The 18,950-nt window shown below is 32.7% G+C and overlaps 1 protein-coding gene across 1 annotated transcript in view; it reads right to left on the bottom strand.

Annotated features, from left to right (window-relative positions):
* LMTK2 (lemur tyrosine kinase 2) overlaps nt 1–18,950 on the bottom strand; it is a 105,282-nt gene that overhangs the window by 43,490 nt on the left and 42,842 nt on the right. The window contains exons 3-6 of the mRNA XM_074201912.1: nt 15,711–15,835; nt 8,833–8,977; nt 4,484–4,557; nt 305–423 (exon numbers count right to left, since the gene is read on the bottom strand). Coding sequence (XP_074058013.1) covers nt 305–423; nt 4,484–4,557; nt 8,833–8,977; nt 15,711–15,835 — 463 coding nt within the window. The remainder of the gene's footprint in view (nt 1–304; nt 424–4,483; nt 4,558–8,832; nt 8,978–15,710; nt 15,836–18,950) is intronic.

Raw genomic sequence — 18,950 nt, 5'->3', positions numbered from 1 at the left:
TCATTTAAATTTAAATAGAAAGGCTTAATTTTCAACCAACACTGAGTATAGTGCCAGTCTCCATTAGTAAATTTAATCATAGGATTATAGTTTAATATACAATATAGCAAAGTCATTTTTAGGGCAAATAATTTACACTTTCAATGTTTTGCCATAGTCTATTAAATTTTTTTTGAATATTTCCTACATGAAATATTATATTAATATAAAAAAAGAAAAGGTAAGAAAACTGTCTTCAACATTAAAAAAAATTTAACTGCACAAAACATATTTACATCACTACATAATTTTAAAGTTTACTTACTAGTATGGCTCTCCATTTTTCAAAAATTTATCTTGTTCCTTTGCGCTCGCACTGGCTTTTAACTCTTTCACTACCACTCTTGCTACACTAGTGCCTGTGTAAATCTCCCCCAGCAAAACCTAGAAACAAAGAAGAGTTCTTTATATAAATGCCATCAAACTAGAAACATGCATACAGATAAGTACTTCTTCTATTAAGCAAAATATCAGTTAAAGGTCAGATTACGGGGCTGTTTTAAAATTTTACTGATCAAAAATATTTTACCTTGATAGACTTATGCTAGTTAGGTTTCTTTAGTTACATTTAAATAATGCAAAGGACCTGAGATTTATTTTGTCTAGTTTCCCCCGTACTCTATGTTTTATAAATTACTAATAATATGAACAAAAACAACACCCACTGTCCAACTGAAGTCTCTCCAAATCTTGCTAGTCTGATCCTAAAAATCAGTAGAATGTATTCCAAACCTTTCTAATTGGGCAAGATCTGCCAGATTTTGTTCTCTAATAACACAGACCTTAATAATGTCAGGCTTAAATCTAGGTAGATATAACGCAATAGATTAGGGTTTTAGAAGGGGCAAGTAATTACAAAGTGATAAAAATACTCAAAAGAGCAAAATTTTATATACAATATGCGTATATATGTATATAAAACATGTATGTTCCAACTTTAAAATAATCATCATGTTCCGGATATTTTATTTTGTGCCTACAATAATACAATAATACTCTTTAGAGTAACAAAACACAAAATAAAAATCCTTAATATAAACAGAGAAGCATTAAAAAGGGAATTAAAAGAAGTTGTTTAAGAAAAGCAAGTCTGGGCAAAAAAATTACAAGGAAAATATGAAAAATGTCAAACATAATCTAGAATATACTAATTAAGGTAAAAGCAAGAACAAACGATGGTTTTAGATCAAAATCAAGACGAAAAATGTTTTCTTTTTAAATAATTTTTCAATTATTTCATTTGCTGGTTGAATAAACTAGTAGCAGAAAGGGCTGTAAATAAGAAAACAACGCTTTGCAAGTTAAATAAAAAGATGGGGGGGGAATGTATACTACATAACTTTACTAATGACCTGAGTTATTTTTTTAAAGTAATAAAAATATGTGTGTGTGTGTGGAGGGGAGACTGCCTCCAATGTGATAAATAAAGTATGTCAACAAAGAAAAGGAAATTGATCTAGCCCTAGAGTGATTTTAAACTGTGAATGAGTATATCAAGGGGGGAAAAAGCTTTTTGGTTGTTGCTATTTAACCTATTTAAGGGGAAAATGGAAATGTTAAGGAAAGGATATGACACCTGAAAACTATAAGCCAGGATGTAGTCTTTAACAGAAACTAACCACATTTCCTTTTTTGTCATGATTTTTGTATAGGTATACTAGAGGAAGGCTAAAGACAGAATAATCTAGAATTCAGCATCTTTGTATTTCATTCTCAAAGGGAACCAGGACATCATAACTTGCAAGTGACTTGGATTTAAGTGAGGCAGGTAAGGCATCTAACAAAATCTCTCATGAGATCCTTAGAGATATAATAATGGATTCTATTGTAGTAAAACATCCAGAACTCCAAAACCAGATCTAAAGAGTAGTAAGATGATGACAACTTACAGTTGGGGGAAGAACATCGCCTGTGGGTTATATAAGGTCTGTGAAATCATTTGGTTTGGTGCTGCCACAGTAACCACAGGCAGGACTTGAAATTCAATAAATTCAGGAGCTTTTTAGGGGTGAATTATATGTCTGACTAAATGTAGCAGGCTTATTTCTAAGTTTTGGTCCTTGGTAGAAAAAAAGGTTGTCACCCCAGGTTTAGAGGTATCCAGAGGGGTGTCACAAGAATTTGTTCTTTGCCCTATATTCACTTCAACATTCTTAATAATATCTTGTAATGTAAATGGCATGCAAATCAAATTTGTTGAAGATCAAGCTAAAAGGAACACTGAACATTCTGAATGACAAAACAGATCTGGAAAGATCTTAACAGAATGGACTCAACTATAAAATAAAATTCAGAAAAGATAAGTGAGAAGTTCTATGCTTAAATTAAAAAAAAAAGCCTAGATAGATAACTGTTCATGTAACTAAACATTATAGTGGATTGCAAGTTTGATAGAAGTTAATAATGTGATGTGACTAATAAAAAAGCAAAATCAGTTTTAGAAAGGGTTAATAGAAGACATTAGAGTTCAAAAATGGGGTAGATTATAGTCCCACCACAGTCTGTAATAGTACATCTGGATTATTTTCTGGGAATCATATTTAGGAAGAACATTGACAAAATAGAGTACAAACATATGAAGTCACTCAAAATATTGAGAGGACTGGAAAATAAAGTATTTGATGAATTATTGAGGAAATTACAGGTTTTTATTACCATGAAGAAAATTTAGGTGATAAAAAGATATTATCAAATATCGCTGTAGATGGGCTGTAATGAAGAAGGATTAAACTTATGTTGCTTGATCCAAACATCAGTACCAGAAATGTATAAACATGCAAAAATAAAAGATTGGTAAAGAAGCAAAGTTAGAAGACTTACTATTAGCCAATATTTGGTTTTTCATGATTTGGAAAAGTTAATTTCTCAGGCAAAATATAATTGTAAGAAATGCCTATGGTACTTGAAATGATTTTGTGGAGTAAAATTTTATTATAATAAATAGATTGCTAGAAGTCACATACTTGAACTATATGACCAAGCAATGTCATTCACTAGAGAAACTATTTCTCCTTCAAGGATCCATGATTTGAGCAATGTGGACATTCCCATCACCAATACATATTGAAAAAGGTAAAGTGCAAGACAAAAATTTTATTACCCAATTGCTACTCTTCATATTATTATAACTTAGAAAAGAATGAGAAATAAAGAATAGTAAAAACAAATGCTTTCATGTACATATTGTTTCCTAATTCCTTGATCTTTTATTTTAGTAGGTGGCTTAGGAATTCAAATATGTTAAGATAACTGAGGTATAGAAAGGTAAAAAGTAAAAGTATCTAAAAATTAATTCTAAAAATTCTAAAAAACTCAACATTAATTGAATTTATCTAAGTTTATCTAAGTGAAGTTCTTCCAATCACTTTATAAATGCTAAAACAAAAGTATGACATACATGACTACAGCAATGTCAATGTAAAAAGTCACTTAAAAGGAAGCCGACCTCTGAGAAATTAAAAACCAGTGAAGGACCCAAAGAATAGATAATGGAGGGGGGAAAAAATGAACTCCTTATTTATGGAAGAAAGGTTGGGAAACACTAAAACAGATTATTGTATACATGTTATCATATATGTGGACAATGATGGATATCTTTGCTAAAATATTTTTTTTAGTCATAAGAGAAAAATCTGAAAAGAGAAGATTTCTCAAAAATGGCAATAACGTAAAAACAAAAAGGCATCAAAAGTTTTATCATATTGAATACTTCTTTGTACTGGCATTTATTACAAAGAAAGAAACAGCACGAATACAGGAAAAGGTATTGAAATGGAAACCAGGAGTACATAGTTAGAATCTTACTCTGATATTTAGTAGACACAAAATGACAGAGAAGTCATTAACCTCTGAGAATGTTTCTTCTTCTGTAAAACAGGGTTAACAATATTTGTACTATGAACCTCATGGGACTATTGTAAGGAAAGTTCGAACTGAGTCTCAAGCATAAGAACTATATTTAATAGTTCTTTTTAAAAAAAATTATAAAAAGCTAAAGAGTGCAAATCTGGAGAAACTTGGAGGAAAAAATTTCAGAAAAAGACTTTTCTTTTTTCCCAACCCATGGCCTCTAATATAATACTCAAATGGACTATATAGTTCATTCTGGTGTCCTAATCACAAAGTTGCTGAATACCTTTCAGGCAGAAATGCAAGGTAAAATAAGATAGGGAGATAGTGAGGTGAAAGAGCACTGAAAAGTAAAGACTATCAGATAATGAAATATGTAGAACAAGAGTGATTTCTCCAGTACTAAAAGTTCAACCAGAAAATTGTTTGATACATAAATGAATTCATAATTTGTAGAAATATAGGATTTGCTAATATTTGATTCCCAATTATTACAGATTATGATACTAAATAGGAATTTTACATGATGAAGGATATAGATGAGTCAGTCACAAAATCAAATTTCATTACAAAACTTCAGAAAATAAACTTTTACCTTTCCAAACCAGCCATTTCCAATTTCCTGGATGTAGTTTAGACTCTGGCGTGCAACTTGAGACTTAAATCCTTCTGGTTCGGGGATAAAAAAAATATACCCCCCCCAAAAAAATTTACATTAAAATTTTTTAGAGGTCACCCACCAGATTTATGTAAGTTATTAAGTATATACTAAAATTTTCTGAGCTTGACAAATATCAATAAACTCGAATGTTCCTATGTCCAAAGATTAGAAGGATAATATATATGAATCTGCGAATCTACTTATATACATTTTTTTTGTTTTATTTACTTAGTTTAGTACATTAGTTCCAGAAACTGTCATGTTTCCCTCTAGCATTCCATTTGTTCTCTTCTATAGGTTTTTTTTTTTTGGGGGGGGGGGTTGCATGGCAATGGGCTTAAGTGTCTTGCCCAAGGTCACACAGCTAGGTAATTATTAAGTGACTGAGGCTGGATTTGAACTCGGGCCCTCCAGACTCCAGGGTTGGTCCTCTATTCACTCTATCACCTAATTGTTGCCTCTTCTATAAGTTTCTTAAGTGACTTATTCATACTTTTCTTTTTTTCTCTGCATTGTCATAACAACCTCCCTTCTTCCCTTCAAACTGATATTTGAAAGAAATTTCAAAACCCTCCCTCTTCAATAACAAATTAGCAGAACAAAATAAATCAATGTACTAACCATGTCTAAAAATGTATATTTCATTTGGCATCTCTAATTATCACCTCTGTGTCAAGCAGTTGGAAAGCATCCATGGATTCTGGTCTATAGAGTTGTAGCTAGTCATGGCACTGACAGAGTTTTAAGTATACATTCTATAACATAAACCATGTATTGTTTCAAGTTTTTCCTAACATAGCAGAGTATAAGCTTTCTGAGGGCAGAGGTTCTTTCCCTTTTGCTTTGACATCATCAGTATCTAGCATAGTGTGTTGCTTTTATTAAAATATAACAATTTAGGTAAATGGGCAAATGTTAGGACACTTCATTTCAAATATCAGAACTGCCAAACTTCCCAAATAAGTAATCTGAGTCACTACTGACTCAATCCTTAATCCTCTACAATTTAGTTTCTCCCATAATAAATTAAACTCAAACTATTTTCTTGAAGGTGACACTGTCATTTTTCATCTTTGTATCCCTTATCACCAAGTTCAGGGTCTTGAATACCATAAACCCCTCAAAAAACTGCAGAGTTAAGTGCGGTTCTATGAAAACACAAAATAAACACTCAATAATTAACATATCCTACAATTTCAGTGCCTCCATTTAAATCTTAGGCATTTGTATTTGTATTATTTTGACCAGCCTGAAACTTTACTTTTAAGAGAATCTCCCAAAGAGAATGCTCCTTCTACCAATTAAGATCTATATTTACTTTTTAAATTTGTATTCTTACTGATCTACTCAGGGCACTCACAGGTCAAGTAATTTGCCTAGTCACAAAGCCAATATGTTTCAGAAGTGAGACTTGAACCCAGTTGACTACATTCACTACATCATGATGCCTCTTTTAATTTCTTTGTTTTTGCAAGGCAATGGGGTTAAGAGACTTGCCCAAGGTCACATAGCTAGGTAATTATTAAGTGTCACTATTAAGTGACTCCAGGGCCAGGGTTCTATTCATGTGCCACCTAGCTGCCACTTCTCTTGAATATATATTTTTTTAAATCTAAAACTTAAAAAGGAGATTTAGCAAACACAAGGGTTCACTAAATAGTTTTTGATATATACTGAGAAAATTTTTACAGTAATACTTGGCTATATATATATATATATATATATATTTGTCCGTATGTATTTGGGGAGGGCAGGTAATTGGGTCAGGTGACTTGCCCAGGGTCACATAGCTACAAAGTATCTGAGCCTGAATTTGAACTCATCCTCCTGACTCCAGGGCCCATGCTCTATGTACTGCCCCATTTGATGCAATAATCCAATTTCATGCATTAGCTCTTCTAACACCAACTTGATTTAATAATTTGAGTTATACTAAACATTTCTGGCTCCATTAATACAAGGATTTGTATGTCAAAATACCATTTGTTATATATTGAATACAAATGTCTGGGGCACTTTAACACATTTGTGACAATAAACTTAAATCACAAAGAAGAGATGTTTTTGTTGCTAACTATTCATTACATCAATTTACTGTAAAGGGGTTCTTGAACCAAAAAAGAGTAGGGTGTAGTTAGGGTGCTCTCAAACCCATACAATCACTGAGTTCTTATTTCTGATTTATTACATACAGTAAATCAGTATGACGTAACCAAATAGATCCCAAAATGTCTCCTGTCTTACTGACAAAATCTCCCCACTTCCTATGGTGCTGAAGGACAATATCAATTCAACAAATTCAATAAACAATTATTTAAGACCTACTACATAAATCATCAGGAGATATAAAGGCAAAACCATGCTGGAGATAGAAAGACAAAATAACTATAGAGTATTTACTTTCCTGAGAGTAGAGGCAGAAATTAATGTAACAATATGGTAAGTATAAGGGTTTTTTTTTTTTTTTTTTTTTTAGTTTTTGCAAGGCAATGGGGTTAAGTCGCTTGCCCAAGGCCACACAGCTAGGTAATTATTAAGTGTCTGAAGCTGGATTTGAACTCAGGTACTCCTGACTCCAGGGTCAGTGCTCTATCCACTGCGCCACCTACCTGCCCCATGATCTTAATTATTTTTAACTGTTATAAGTAAAAACAATATTGGGATATTCCAAGGCGAAAAAGTGTTGTTTTTTTTTTAAACACAGTAATAGAATATCTGACCTATGTGATCCCTAGAGAAAAGGATACAGAAAATCTTACTGAAAGGTTGTGGTTATTGGGATGGTGATATAAAGTGCCAGAAGGAAGAATTAATCAAGAGTTATGGGGATTTTTAGTAAAACCATTTAAAAAATTAAGGAAAGAATGAAAAGATGTATTGATCCAGAGAGAACCCAAGATAACAATGAACAATGCAGCAGTAAGGTGGATCAAACATCTTCTAGGGGTAAAACCCAGAACTTACCAAACACTGGCTGAATTGGCAAGAAGCATCAGGAGAAGAATCCTGAAACTAAAGGAGGAGATCCAAAAAAGGAAAAAATCTAATTTTTTTTTAGGTTTTTTTTTTTTTTTTGCAAGGCATATGGGGTTAAGTGGCTTGCCCAAGGCCACACAGGTAGGTAATTATTAAGTGTCGGAGGCTGGATTTGAACTCAGGTACTCCTGACTCCAGGGCCAGTGGCTCTATCCACTGCACCACCTAGCCTCCCCAAAGATCTAATATTTTAAAGATTAAAATGAAGAGGACAGTTTAGGCCTGGGAGCTAGAAGTAATATGAGCTACAAAGAACTGGAAGGTGGAGCACTAAACTTCTCCCAAAGCTTTCCTTTACAGGGATTTGGGAGCTGAATCAGTTGCTGGAAATTCCACTATCACCTTTGCTTGGTTTGGACTCCATGAAGTATTATGTTCCTGCAAGGGGTACCCCAATGACCACCTCTGATCTGACATTTCAACTTCCTTTTGTGTGCTATTAACCTCCATTAGATTGGAAGCTTTGTGAGGGTAGGTATTTGGTATTTGTATCCTCAGTGCTGACAGTGCCTGATATATAGTAGGCATTTAATAAATGATTCCAAAATTGAATTTAATGAATTGAATAGTGACTACAAAGGTCTGGGATTAAGTGATGGATTCAAGTTTAAGAAGTAGAAAGGAAAATGTTTTATGCTTTAATGTGGTCAAGTGGTTAATATGTAACTATATTTGCAATTTACTCTATTGTCTATGTTTTTATATCATAACACAGGAAAGGTAGCATATACTTTTAATGATCCAGGCTAATAAAAGTGAGGGGGGTGGGGTGGGAGGGCTGATCTCCATTCTGTGAAGGGGCCCAAGTCAGTCACATTCATTCCTTCATTTTTCACTCTATTCCAGACTTCTCAACTTCAAAACTCTTCTACAAAATGACTACATTTCTATTCTCAATTTTTAGCTTCCTTTTGTGTACTATCTTCATTAGATTAGCTTCTCAAGGGTAGGGAATGTCTCACCCCACCCCCTTTTTAAAGTATTCCCAGCATTTGGTACAGTGTAAGAGTTCAATAAAGGTTCATTTTCTTCTTTGAAGAGAAGTCACATTCTCCTAACAATAATAAAGTTTTCTTCTTTGACCCCTAAATAGTGGTAGTAGAAAGATTAACTCAAGGCAACTTTTTAAACAACAATTATAAAATATGTAGGGCTTCCACTAATGATAAATTTCCATATTTTTTAGATTTCATTCAGATAATAAATGAATCTTGATATTAGATCAACAATTTAACCAATAAAATTACCTGAAGAAGGATGAAACTGGGATGGAACTGGTAAAGAGATATTTGGAACTGAAAGTGTAAAAACTTCCGCAGGAGATTGAACAGAGGGTGTATCTTCTGCTGGTGGTGTAAAATCTATTTCGTCATCAAAATTATCTTCAAATTCCTAAAAAAATTTGGGACAGAAGAGAATAAACATATCAGTTTTGCTTATTTATTACTAAGACACATGTCAACTATTCACAGAAAAATGGAAAGAAAGGTAAAAATGAATAGGGAGGTCTACACCTTGGAGGCCAAAAGAAGTCCTGGAATGTTAGCTGTGTGACCAAGAGCAGTCCCTTTTAGTACATAAGACAACTCTAAAAGAGTCTGGGAGCTCCTTGAACTAATGAATTCACTTAAGGAAAAAAAACACTCATGATTAAATTACACTATCAGAAAACTATAATTTCTATGATAACTTGAATTTCCTTTGAATAAAACTTTTATATGACCTCCTACAGTGAGGTTCTAAGAAGCAAATGCCAACCAAACAAATAGAAGACTGGTCACTCAATTAATTCATCAGAAGCAGGACCTAAATACAGTTCTTCTTAACTTTAAGAAGAACTCTTTTACCATAACAACTACATCATCCTGCCTTCATGCATCTTTTTGTAAAACGATTTATATTTAAAGGTTACTTAGATTTCCAAAATATTTATGACTTTAATAATTCATGTTATTCAACTAACTTCTATGAAGTTAACTATAAAATTTAAAAAATTTTTCAATGAACATTTTCCACAGATCTAATAAAGCAAGATGAATCAATTTCCTCACACTTTTAATGATTTTAATTTTTTGTTTCCAATTGTTGATTTTTTGTAAAAATAAACTACTTTGAAAAACAGCTTTTATAGAAAAAAGAAATAACTGGTATAAAACCTCTGATCTCTAGAAAAGAGCAAGATTTGAATCACAACTAGTATAAAATGATTCTCTGTAATTTGAATTTGGCTAAAACTGTCAAAAGCTGGAATTATCTGAAGATGGTGCCTTTGAAATTCAGTAATCAACAGATAAGGATGTGATCAGGCTAAACAAAATAAATTTCCTATCTTCATTCAGTAAGCATTAACATTATAATTTGGAAACTAGTTTAAAGAATTTAATAACTTAAAATAGTGGACAATCAGACAAATAGAGCATATTCTATTTACTGACATAATCTACCATGCCATGAAACATCACCCAAATAATTCATGATTCCCCCAAGTATCCATTTTTGGGGGGGGGTTGGCAAGGCAATGGGGTTAAGTAACTTGCCCTAGGTAATACAGCTGGTAAGTATCAAGTATTTGAGGTCAAATTTGAGCCCAGGTCCTCCCAATTGCAGGTCAATGATCCATCCACTGAGCCACCTAGCTGCCCCCCATATATTCATCTTTTAAAGTGAAATCACAGTTTTAAAAGATTAATTAATGGAAAATTAAATTCATATGACCAGAGAAATCATAAAATGGATTTTTTTAGATACTATGGACTTAAAGTCTCACATAAGCAAAAGCTTTAATGGATGCTATCACTATTTGTATCTGCAAGGTGGGCAGGGTAAATGAAGAACTATAGCAACTTCATGTGGTAGGAACATTTGAGTAAGGGATTTACCCAGTTTTCCCTCTAGACAACTATAAAGATTATATCTTTATTAAAAAGGGTAAAAACATCACTTATACAAAAAATATTCAGAGCAGCCCTGTTTTTGGTGGCAAAGAATTGGAAACTGAGTGAATGTCCATCAATTGGGGAATGGCTTAATAAACTGTAGCATATGTATATGATGGAATACTGTTGTTCTATTAGAAACCAGGAGGGATGGGAATTCAGGGAAGGCTGGAAGGTTTTGCATGAACTGATGCTGAACCAGAAGGACATCGCACACCCTAACAGCATCATGGGGGTGATGATCAACCTTAATGGATTGCTCATTCCATCAGTGCAACAATCAGGGACAATTTTGGGATATCTGTGATAGAGAATAATCTGTATCCAGAGAAAGAATTTTGGAGTTTGAACAAAGACCAAAGACTATTACCTTTCATATAAAAAAAAAGTTATTTTATTATGTAATTTTGCTATCTCTTATACTTTATTTTTTTTCCCTTGTTCTTTCATCACATTCAACTTAGATCAACATTAAAGACTAACAGACTGCCTTCTGTGGGGCATGGGGGGAGGGAAGTGGGATTAGGGGAAAAATTGTAAAATTCAAAAACAAAATAAATTTTAAAAAAGGATTGTGCTGCCTAGTTTACTGCCTCTTCCCACAATAAAGGTGCCACAAAAAAAATTAGGGTCAATTGAAGTCATTGAAAGATAAAGGGTGGTAGGAAAAATCAATGTCTTTCCCAAGTTCAGGTTGCTAATATGATACATATGTAAGGGAAGAAATCTGGAATAGGGCATTGGGGAATTCAATTTCAAGTCCTAGTTCTATCACTTACTAGTTTTGTGACTTTCACTCTTCTTTTTTTCATCTGAAAAATGAAGAGATTAACTAGGTGATTTCTTTTTTTAAAATGGATTTTTATAACACCTATATTTCCTTTGTATTCCTTCCTCCTCACTCTTCCCAGAGTGCTGTTATAACAAAAAAAATTTTGTTAAATAAAGAGAAAAAAATACAGCAATCAATACAATGAAAAAAAATCTGGCAGCATTAGGTGCAATGTTACATACCCACAAACCCCTAGCTCTGCAAAGGTGTCTTTCATATCTCTTCTTTGCAACATTTGGTTTTGATTGTTTTTTGACTAGTTGCCTTCTAATGTCCTTTCCAGATCTAAAAATAGCTAAAATTCCTATCTCCTATATTTTTACTAAAAAATTCAATAAACTATAGATTGGCACATCATTAGAATCTGAGAAATTTTAAGAAGATGACCACTTCATGTTTATAGATAAGTAAACAGATTAAGCAATTTGCCCAATATCATAAAATGTGTTAGAATACCTAAGATTGTAACTCAGGTCTGATGAATCCCAGACTGAACTCTTATTTTCATGTCACAATGCTGTCATACCTTAAACTAATGTTAATGTAACTGACACAATCTCAAAAGTTGAAGACTAGCCAAGCCTTAAAAAAGAACACAAAATTATTTGTACTAGCTATCTTTACGATCTATATGAATAACTAAATTCCAAAAGAAAAAAGGCAGTTCCCAATAGAGTACAATTTATGGTGTACAGACCCCACTACATTTCTATTTACAAAGCTCCATGCATACTAATCTCAATGAGATGTGAACTGTCAGGAAAAAGGACACCAAATTAAAAAACCGAGGTTAAAGCTTTCTGTTTTTGCTAAAGTGAATTCTAACAATTCCCATCTCCTATTTTGCTATTCAAAAAGATCAAATAGTCTTTTATGCTAGGCCCTGTGGTAAGTGCTTTACAAATAATAACTCATTTGATCTTCATAACAACTGTGGAAGGTAGGTGTTGTTAGTATTCCTATTTAACAGATGAGGCAATTGAGGCCAATAAACGTAAAATGAAGACTATACTGGAGTACTGACCACAGTTAAAGTTAAGAATTAGTTAAGAACCATTAGTAATGGTTCCAAAAAGGTCAGGTTTTTATTATGGAATTATTCAGACAAGAACTCATGACCAATAATAGGATTACTTTCTAAGAACTTATTCACTGCTTTCCTAGAGAAGATCAATGAAGTCAATAAGTATATATAAAGCATTTAGTATGTATGCTAGTCATTATGCTAATGAAATTTTGAAGTAGAAAATTAATCAACAAACCCAAAGAAAGCACAAAAGAGAAAACCTTGAAAATTTGGGAAAATTTAAATTAGAAGTCAAAGACCTAAATTGAAAAGGATAAAATCTGAATCTAAGAGGAGAAAAATAACAAATAACCAAAATAAGAGAATAAGATAAAATCACAACAAACCCCGAAGAAATAAAAATGATCAGAAGCTACTATATCTGTATGCCAACAAAACTGAGAATACAAAAGTAGGCTAAAAAAGAGGAACAAAAAACTCTACTTAAATTAACAGAACAATAAATAGAGATTTCAATCAAATTTCAGGAAGGGAAACTGAAGTAGCTGTAAAATCATATTCCTTTCTTTTTTTTGCAAGGCAATGGGGTTAAAGTGACTTGCCCAAGATCACACAGCTAGGTCATTATTAAGTGTCTGAGGCTAGATTTGAACTCAGGTACTCCTGACTCCAAGGCCAGTGCTCTATCCACTGTACCACCTAACTGCCCCTAAAATCATTTTCTAAAGGGGAAAAACCATCACCAAAAACTTGTCTGCCTGGATTTATAAAAGAGGTCTTTGAGAGAACAATTAAAATCTATATACAAAAATTATCCTTAAAATTTGTGAAGGAAATCATTCAACCAAATCTCTTTTATGAGACCTACACAGCTCAAACACCTAAACTACATGTCAATAATATTATGGACCATATTATTAAAGAATACTGATTCAAATTCTTTAAATAAAAACTTGATTAAAAAGTCATAATAATTTATTTTCAAAAATTATTCAATATGATCAAGTTGAATTTATACCAGGAATGCAAGGATAATTCAATTTAAGGCAAACAGTTAATATAATTAATATTATTAAAACAAAACATACCAAACCACGATTTTATCACTAGTTGGCAGAAAGGCCTTTGGTAAAGTGCAAACTCATTTTTACTAAAAATCCTTCAAATAGACATAGAAGGATATACATTTAAAAAAAAATATGTTGCTAGCTATGTGGCTTGGGCAAGCCACCTAACCTCATTTGCCTTGCAAAAACCTAAAAAAAAATGTTGCAAGAGATATATTAGGTCAAAAGCCATTCTCATTACAAGAAAAGAATACTAACAAATAATTTTCAAAAGAAGAATTGCAAACTAATAAAAACACCACATATTGCCAAGAAAAAAAGACAAGAATAGTCAATGTAAGAGGGGTTATGGAGAGATGGGCACACCAGTGCATTTGTTGGTAGAGTTGTGAGTTAATCCAACCATTTTAGAAAATAATTCTGAATTACACAAAAAGAGGGAGATAAAAGACCACAAAGTCCTTAAGTAAACCATAATATTTAAAATAAAAACTTTTGTAGAGCAGCAAAAAAACTAAAAACAAAATAGCTAAATATGATTTGGCATATGAAAGTAATGGAATGTATGAAAGTAATGGAACTAAAATAGAAGACAGGATGAATAAAGATAAGAATTATAAAATAAAATGATACAAAGTATACTAAGTAGAACTGAGAATAAAATATACAAAAATGTCAACATACTAAACTGGAAAAACAATAACCAAACATTGAAAATATTTTGAAAGTATAATGATTGAGTTTGGCCCTAAAAGAGAAAATCTCAGAATTTTCTGCTATGTTGTTGAGTTATGCTGAATTATTTTCCCCCTTTTTTCTTCCTTGGTTATAAGGGATGGCTTTCTGATATAACATGAGTAGATTGGGAAATGTAGGTTATATAAAAACAAGATATGAATAAAAAGCTTCCTTAAAAAATGCTGACATTATTATATGGATTATAGGAATCTGTCTAGTTTGGACACTAAATTAACAAAATTGATTTTAGTGTGATACCAATTTTCTACTGATCTGAACAAAATAAAATCTTTAAAAAACAAATAAAATAATCACTGTTAGTGATTTCCACCCCTTATTATCACTACTTTACTCCACAAGCATTTCTGAGTATCTTCTCCATCAGTAAACACTAAATCTTCAGAGATTACCAAAACAAACTGCCCCCAAAAAGGCATTGTACAATGTGTACAACATTTCATTGTCCAGGTAGTCACTGTACCTCTGCGCTCACAGGAGGGAACCATTTTTGGTATGATTCTTTTCCTAGAGGCTTGCTCTCTTCTTACTTTGTATGGATTGAATCCCAGTGATAGACAGTTGGTAATATTCTTGTGCTACTAGACTGGGGCAAAGTAGCAGCTGTAGAAAAGTTCATACAAATGAGGAGTCTATTCAATAGACACAGATGGTTTTGATTACAAGGCTGCTTTTATATATCAAAATCAAGAAAATACATGCTAATAAAGATTTTCTGGTATTCAAACCAGTGGTTCCTAGTCCTTCTGTAGCAGTTCTAATATATGAATAGTTATTATTGTTGTTTATTAGCCACATAGGGGAAGTTTTCCACATGATAAACATAAAATAACCAATAAAATTCAAGGAATGATCATTGAAAATATCTTTGTTAAAAAAGCAAATGGTTATAGTCAAGGCTCCCAACCAATCTCTTTAATTTTCTGGACCTGAATTTCTTCATCTGTAAAATGACTTTCATGATTTTAAATGACCCTATAATTTACCATGAGATCTCTAAGTTTTAAGCCAATTGCTACTGCTATATTCCATAAGGAGGATTTCTCTTCAATAATATTTAGATATTTTCCTAGAAACTCCTATTGTTAAGAAGATCAAGTGTTCTGAAAATCTTTTGAAGCTAGACACAAAAGTTCTCTAGTCCAACCCATAGTTGAAAAGTGAAATGCCTTATAAAAATATTGACAAATGATTATCTAATCTGAACTGAAAAATTGCTCATTTTCAGAAAAAGTTTGCAGACATCTTTTTCAGAGCAATCTTAACTAAGCAACATAAATTTACTAGTCAAAAAAAAAAAGGAATCCGATGGGTTTTTTCCCTTTGTTTTAAAAGTGTCCTCCTCCACAAAACACTAATTAAAATGAATGATTTCCTACTTGCACAACAAAAATTTAAATTCACTGTAGTGAAAACTGTTAAAAAGGCTACTTATATTTAATGACATTATAACAGTTATTTTGAGAGAACCATTTAAAATGTTCCTTTTTTTTTTTTTGATGCTCACCTTAAAGTCTATTTCTTGATCTTTACAGCAGGATACACAGTTCACAATCAGCACTATCAATGTCAGTAAACTGCATACAGATAAAACCACATAAAGTAAGGACACTTCTGCAGCAACTGCTTCCCCTAAAAAGAAAAGAGGTAAATTCTCTTAATAAAAGCATTCAAAATTCAGTTTTAATGACTGAATCAATATACATATGTATTCCCTCCCGTGCATAAAATGGATGAAATAATAAATGTTGTTTAAATGCTTAGAATGAAATTATGGCCAACTTAAGATTCTCATTTCTACCTGACTTTGCGCAAGGAATAGTTGTTGGGCAATGAGTTGAGCAATGATGACTTGTTAAGTCTGATTTGAACATTTTGAGGGTTGGGGTATACTGGTGGGCAGTGTTTTATCTAAAAAAGAATTTTTCCTTATTAGTCTAATACCATTCTATGGTGAAACTGCAATCAATTTTAAAAAATGCTACTTTGAGTTATACTCCATCCAAGCTGAATGAAGCAAATTTTGTGTAGATTTAGTTCATTCAAGAAAGAATATATCAATAGATATATCTATATATATCTATATATCTATATCAAACAAAAAACACTAAATTCCCATCAATAATTTCCATCAATCATCTATGAACCTGGATAAATCATTATTCCCCTCTAGTTCTGTTTTCTCTCTGTAAAGTAATGGGATTTTTTTTAATGTAAAAATATTCATAGGAGGAAAATGGATGTCCTTCAACTGAAGAATAGCGGAATAAACTGTGCTATATGATATCTGGAATATTAATGCACCTTAAGAAATGACAAGAAATCAAGAGAAACTTACGAAGACATATGAATTAAAAAACAGTCAAGTAAGAAGAACCAGAAGGATTTATATAATGCCCACAACAATGTAAAAGAAAAACTAAAAGACTTCAGAATTCTGATTAGTCTAGTAACCAACTGTAAATTCAGAAAGTGGAATGTCTCTTGCCAAAAGTGTGATGAACAGACATCATTTTAAAACATGCTCAAAGTGTAATTTTACTTAACATATTTCTCTACCAGGAAGAGTTCATTGGGTGATGGGGTGTTACTAAAGAGTGACAGTTTAAGGGAAGGCTAGGTGGCATAGTGCATAGAGCACTGGCCTTGGAGTCAGGAGGACCTGAGTTCAAATCAGGCCCCAGACACTTAATAATTACCCAGCTGTGTGACCTTGGGCAAGTCACTTAACCCTATTGCCTTGAAAACAAAACAAAAAGAGTGAGTTTAAAAAAAGTGAGAAAGACAATTCAAGGTAATGGAAAATGAAAAAATTGGACTAGATGATCCCTATAGTGCTTTCCAGACCTAATAGTATAATTCTTGTATGAACAAAACTTATTAGTGGATATTAATGAAGTAACAAATATTCAAATGAAAGATTTCTCACAAAACCATTTTGGTCACTAGCAGAACTTAAATCTGTTGCAAAAATCTATGTTAACTGATGAACGTCAAGGATATCAAAGTACATTATTCTTGGCAGTGCTGTTAAGTACTTGGCAGTGTAAGAGAAATGGGGGGGAAAAATCAATATTTTTAAAAACTATCGAAGAATGAGATTCCAGAATTACTTTCAATAGTTCAGTCTGTTATCTTTATTTTAAGTCTAAGAAAGGACTTCTGTATCTGATTTAGATTTAATTCTATCCTTCAAAGTCTCTTCTTTTCTTAACTCATTCTTTTCACATCTGTCAAACTGTTATACCTAAACACACATCTGATCATGGGGTGATATTCTACCCCAACTTTGAACAAATCAAAAATCTGGATGGGTCTCTACAGTCTTTAGGTTAAAATTCAAAATTCTCAGCCGGGAATTTAAAGTCTACCACATTTTGACTCTAGATTATCTTTCCAATTTTAGTTCATATTAGGCCCCCTCATATATTCTACTCTAGGCAAACTAGCCTGCCAGTTGTTCTCCATACACAACATTCCATACTCTATTTCTTTGCCTTTATATAAAATGGTCCCAAGGCTGGAATGCATTTTCTTCCTCACTTCTCAATAACAGAATTCCTAGATTCCTTCAAAGCACAAATCAGGTGTCATCCTCTACACAAGACTTTTTCTAATCCCACCCATCATTATTAAAATACACTATATTGATCTTAATCTATAAAATTTTGAATATAGATTCTATTTATTTACTTGTATATTTCTGGAATGTAAACTCCACAAGAAAAGGGATCATTTTTCTTTTATTTTTGAACTGCCCTGCAAATACTTAATACTTACATGGTTCTAAAATGTCATCAAATAGGAAGTTCCCATTAAAGACCACAATCCACTCATAACTTACTGTACTATGACTTGTGCATGTCTTTCTTTAAGTTCACCAAAGGGATCCATCCAACATGATGGAGGCTTTCCTGTTTTCCTGCAAAATTAGGAGATAGGGGCAGCTAGGTGGTACAGTGGTTAGAGCACTGGCCCTGGAGTCAGGAGAACCTGAGTTCAAATTTGGCCTCAGACACTTAATAATGCCTAGCTGTGTAAATTAATCCCATTGCCTTAAATAAATGAAATTATATAAAAAAAAAAAAACCTCAGGAGATGTTGATACACTCTGGTTACACAGCTAGGCATTATTAAGTGTCTGAGGCCAAATTGAACTCAAGTCTTCCTGATTCCAGGGCAGGTGCTCTATCCACTGTACCACCTAGCTGCATGCTTGCAACATGACCATCAGCACATCTCTTCTAAAGATAGTTTCTTGAAGACATCTTTTATTCTGGTTCTTCTGCGATGTTCCTTACTGATATGGAAAGTGATTTAAAAACATGTGACTCTCCAAGTGAGGTTTATTTTAATTCATCATAAACCATTATATTTTATGTTTCATCACCATACAGCAAGACTAGCAGAATAATGCTATTTAAAAGATGGCCTTAGATTTTAGGGGAAAGCTGGAGTAAATAAAGGAACTTTCCTAGGTGATCCTTTGGATTCAGGAAGATTGATATTCAAAATCTGCTTACTATTAGCTGTGTAACCTGGGTCCAGTCACTTAACCTCTCTAACCTCTTTCTGTTTTCTCACCTCTAAAATGAGACTGATTTTATAGCACCAACCTCACACATGATACGAAGGTTAAAAGAAATAAAATATATAAAGTACTTTGGCAATATTAAAGTTCCACATAAATTCTAACCAATATAATTTGCAATTTCTCAAAGGTATTCAACCTACTCTCTTTTATTTC

This window comes from Macrotis lagotis, chromosome X (genome assembly GCF_037893015.1).
Source record: "Macrotis lagotis isolate mMagLag1 chromosome X, bilby.v1.9.chrom.fasta, whole genome shotgun sequence".
NCBI classification, from domain to species: domain Eukaryota; kingdom Metazoa; phylum Chordata; class Mammalia; order Peramelemorphia; family Peramelidae; genus Macrotis; species Macrotis lagotis.
Note: the sequence above shows the minus strand (reverse complement) of the source record. Positions and strands in the feature narration are given on the sequence as shown.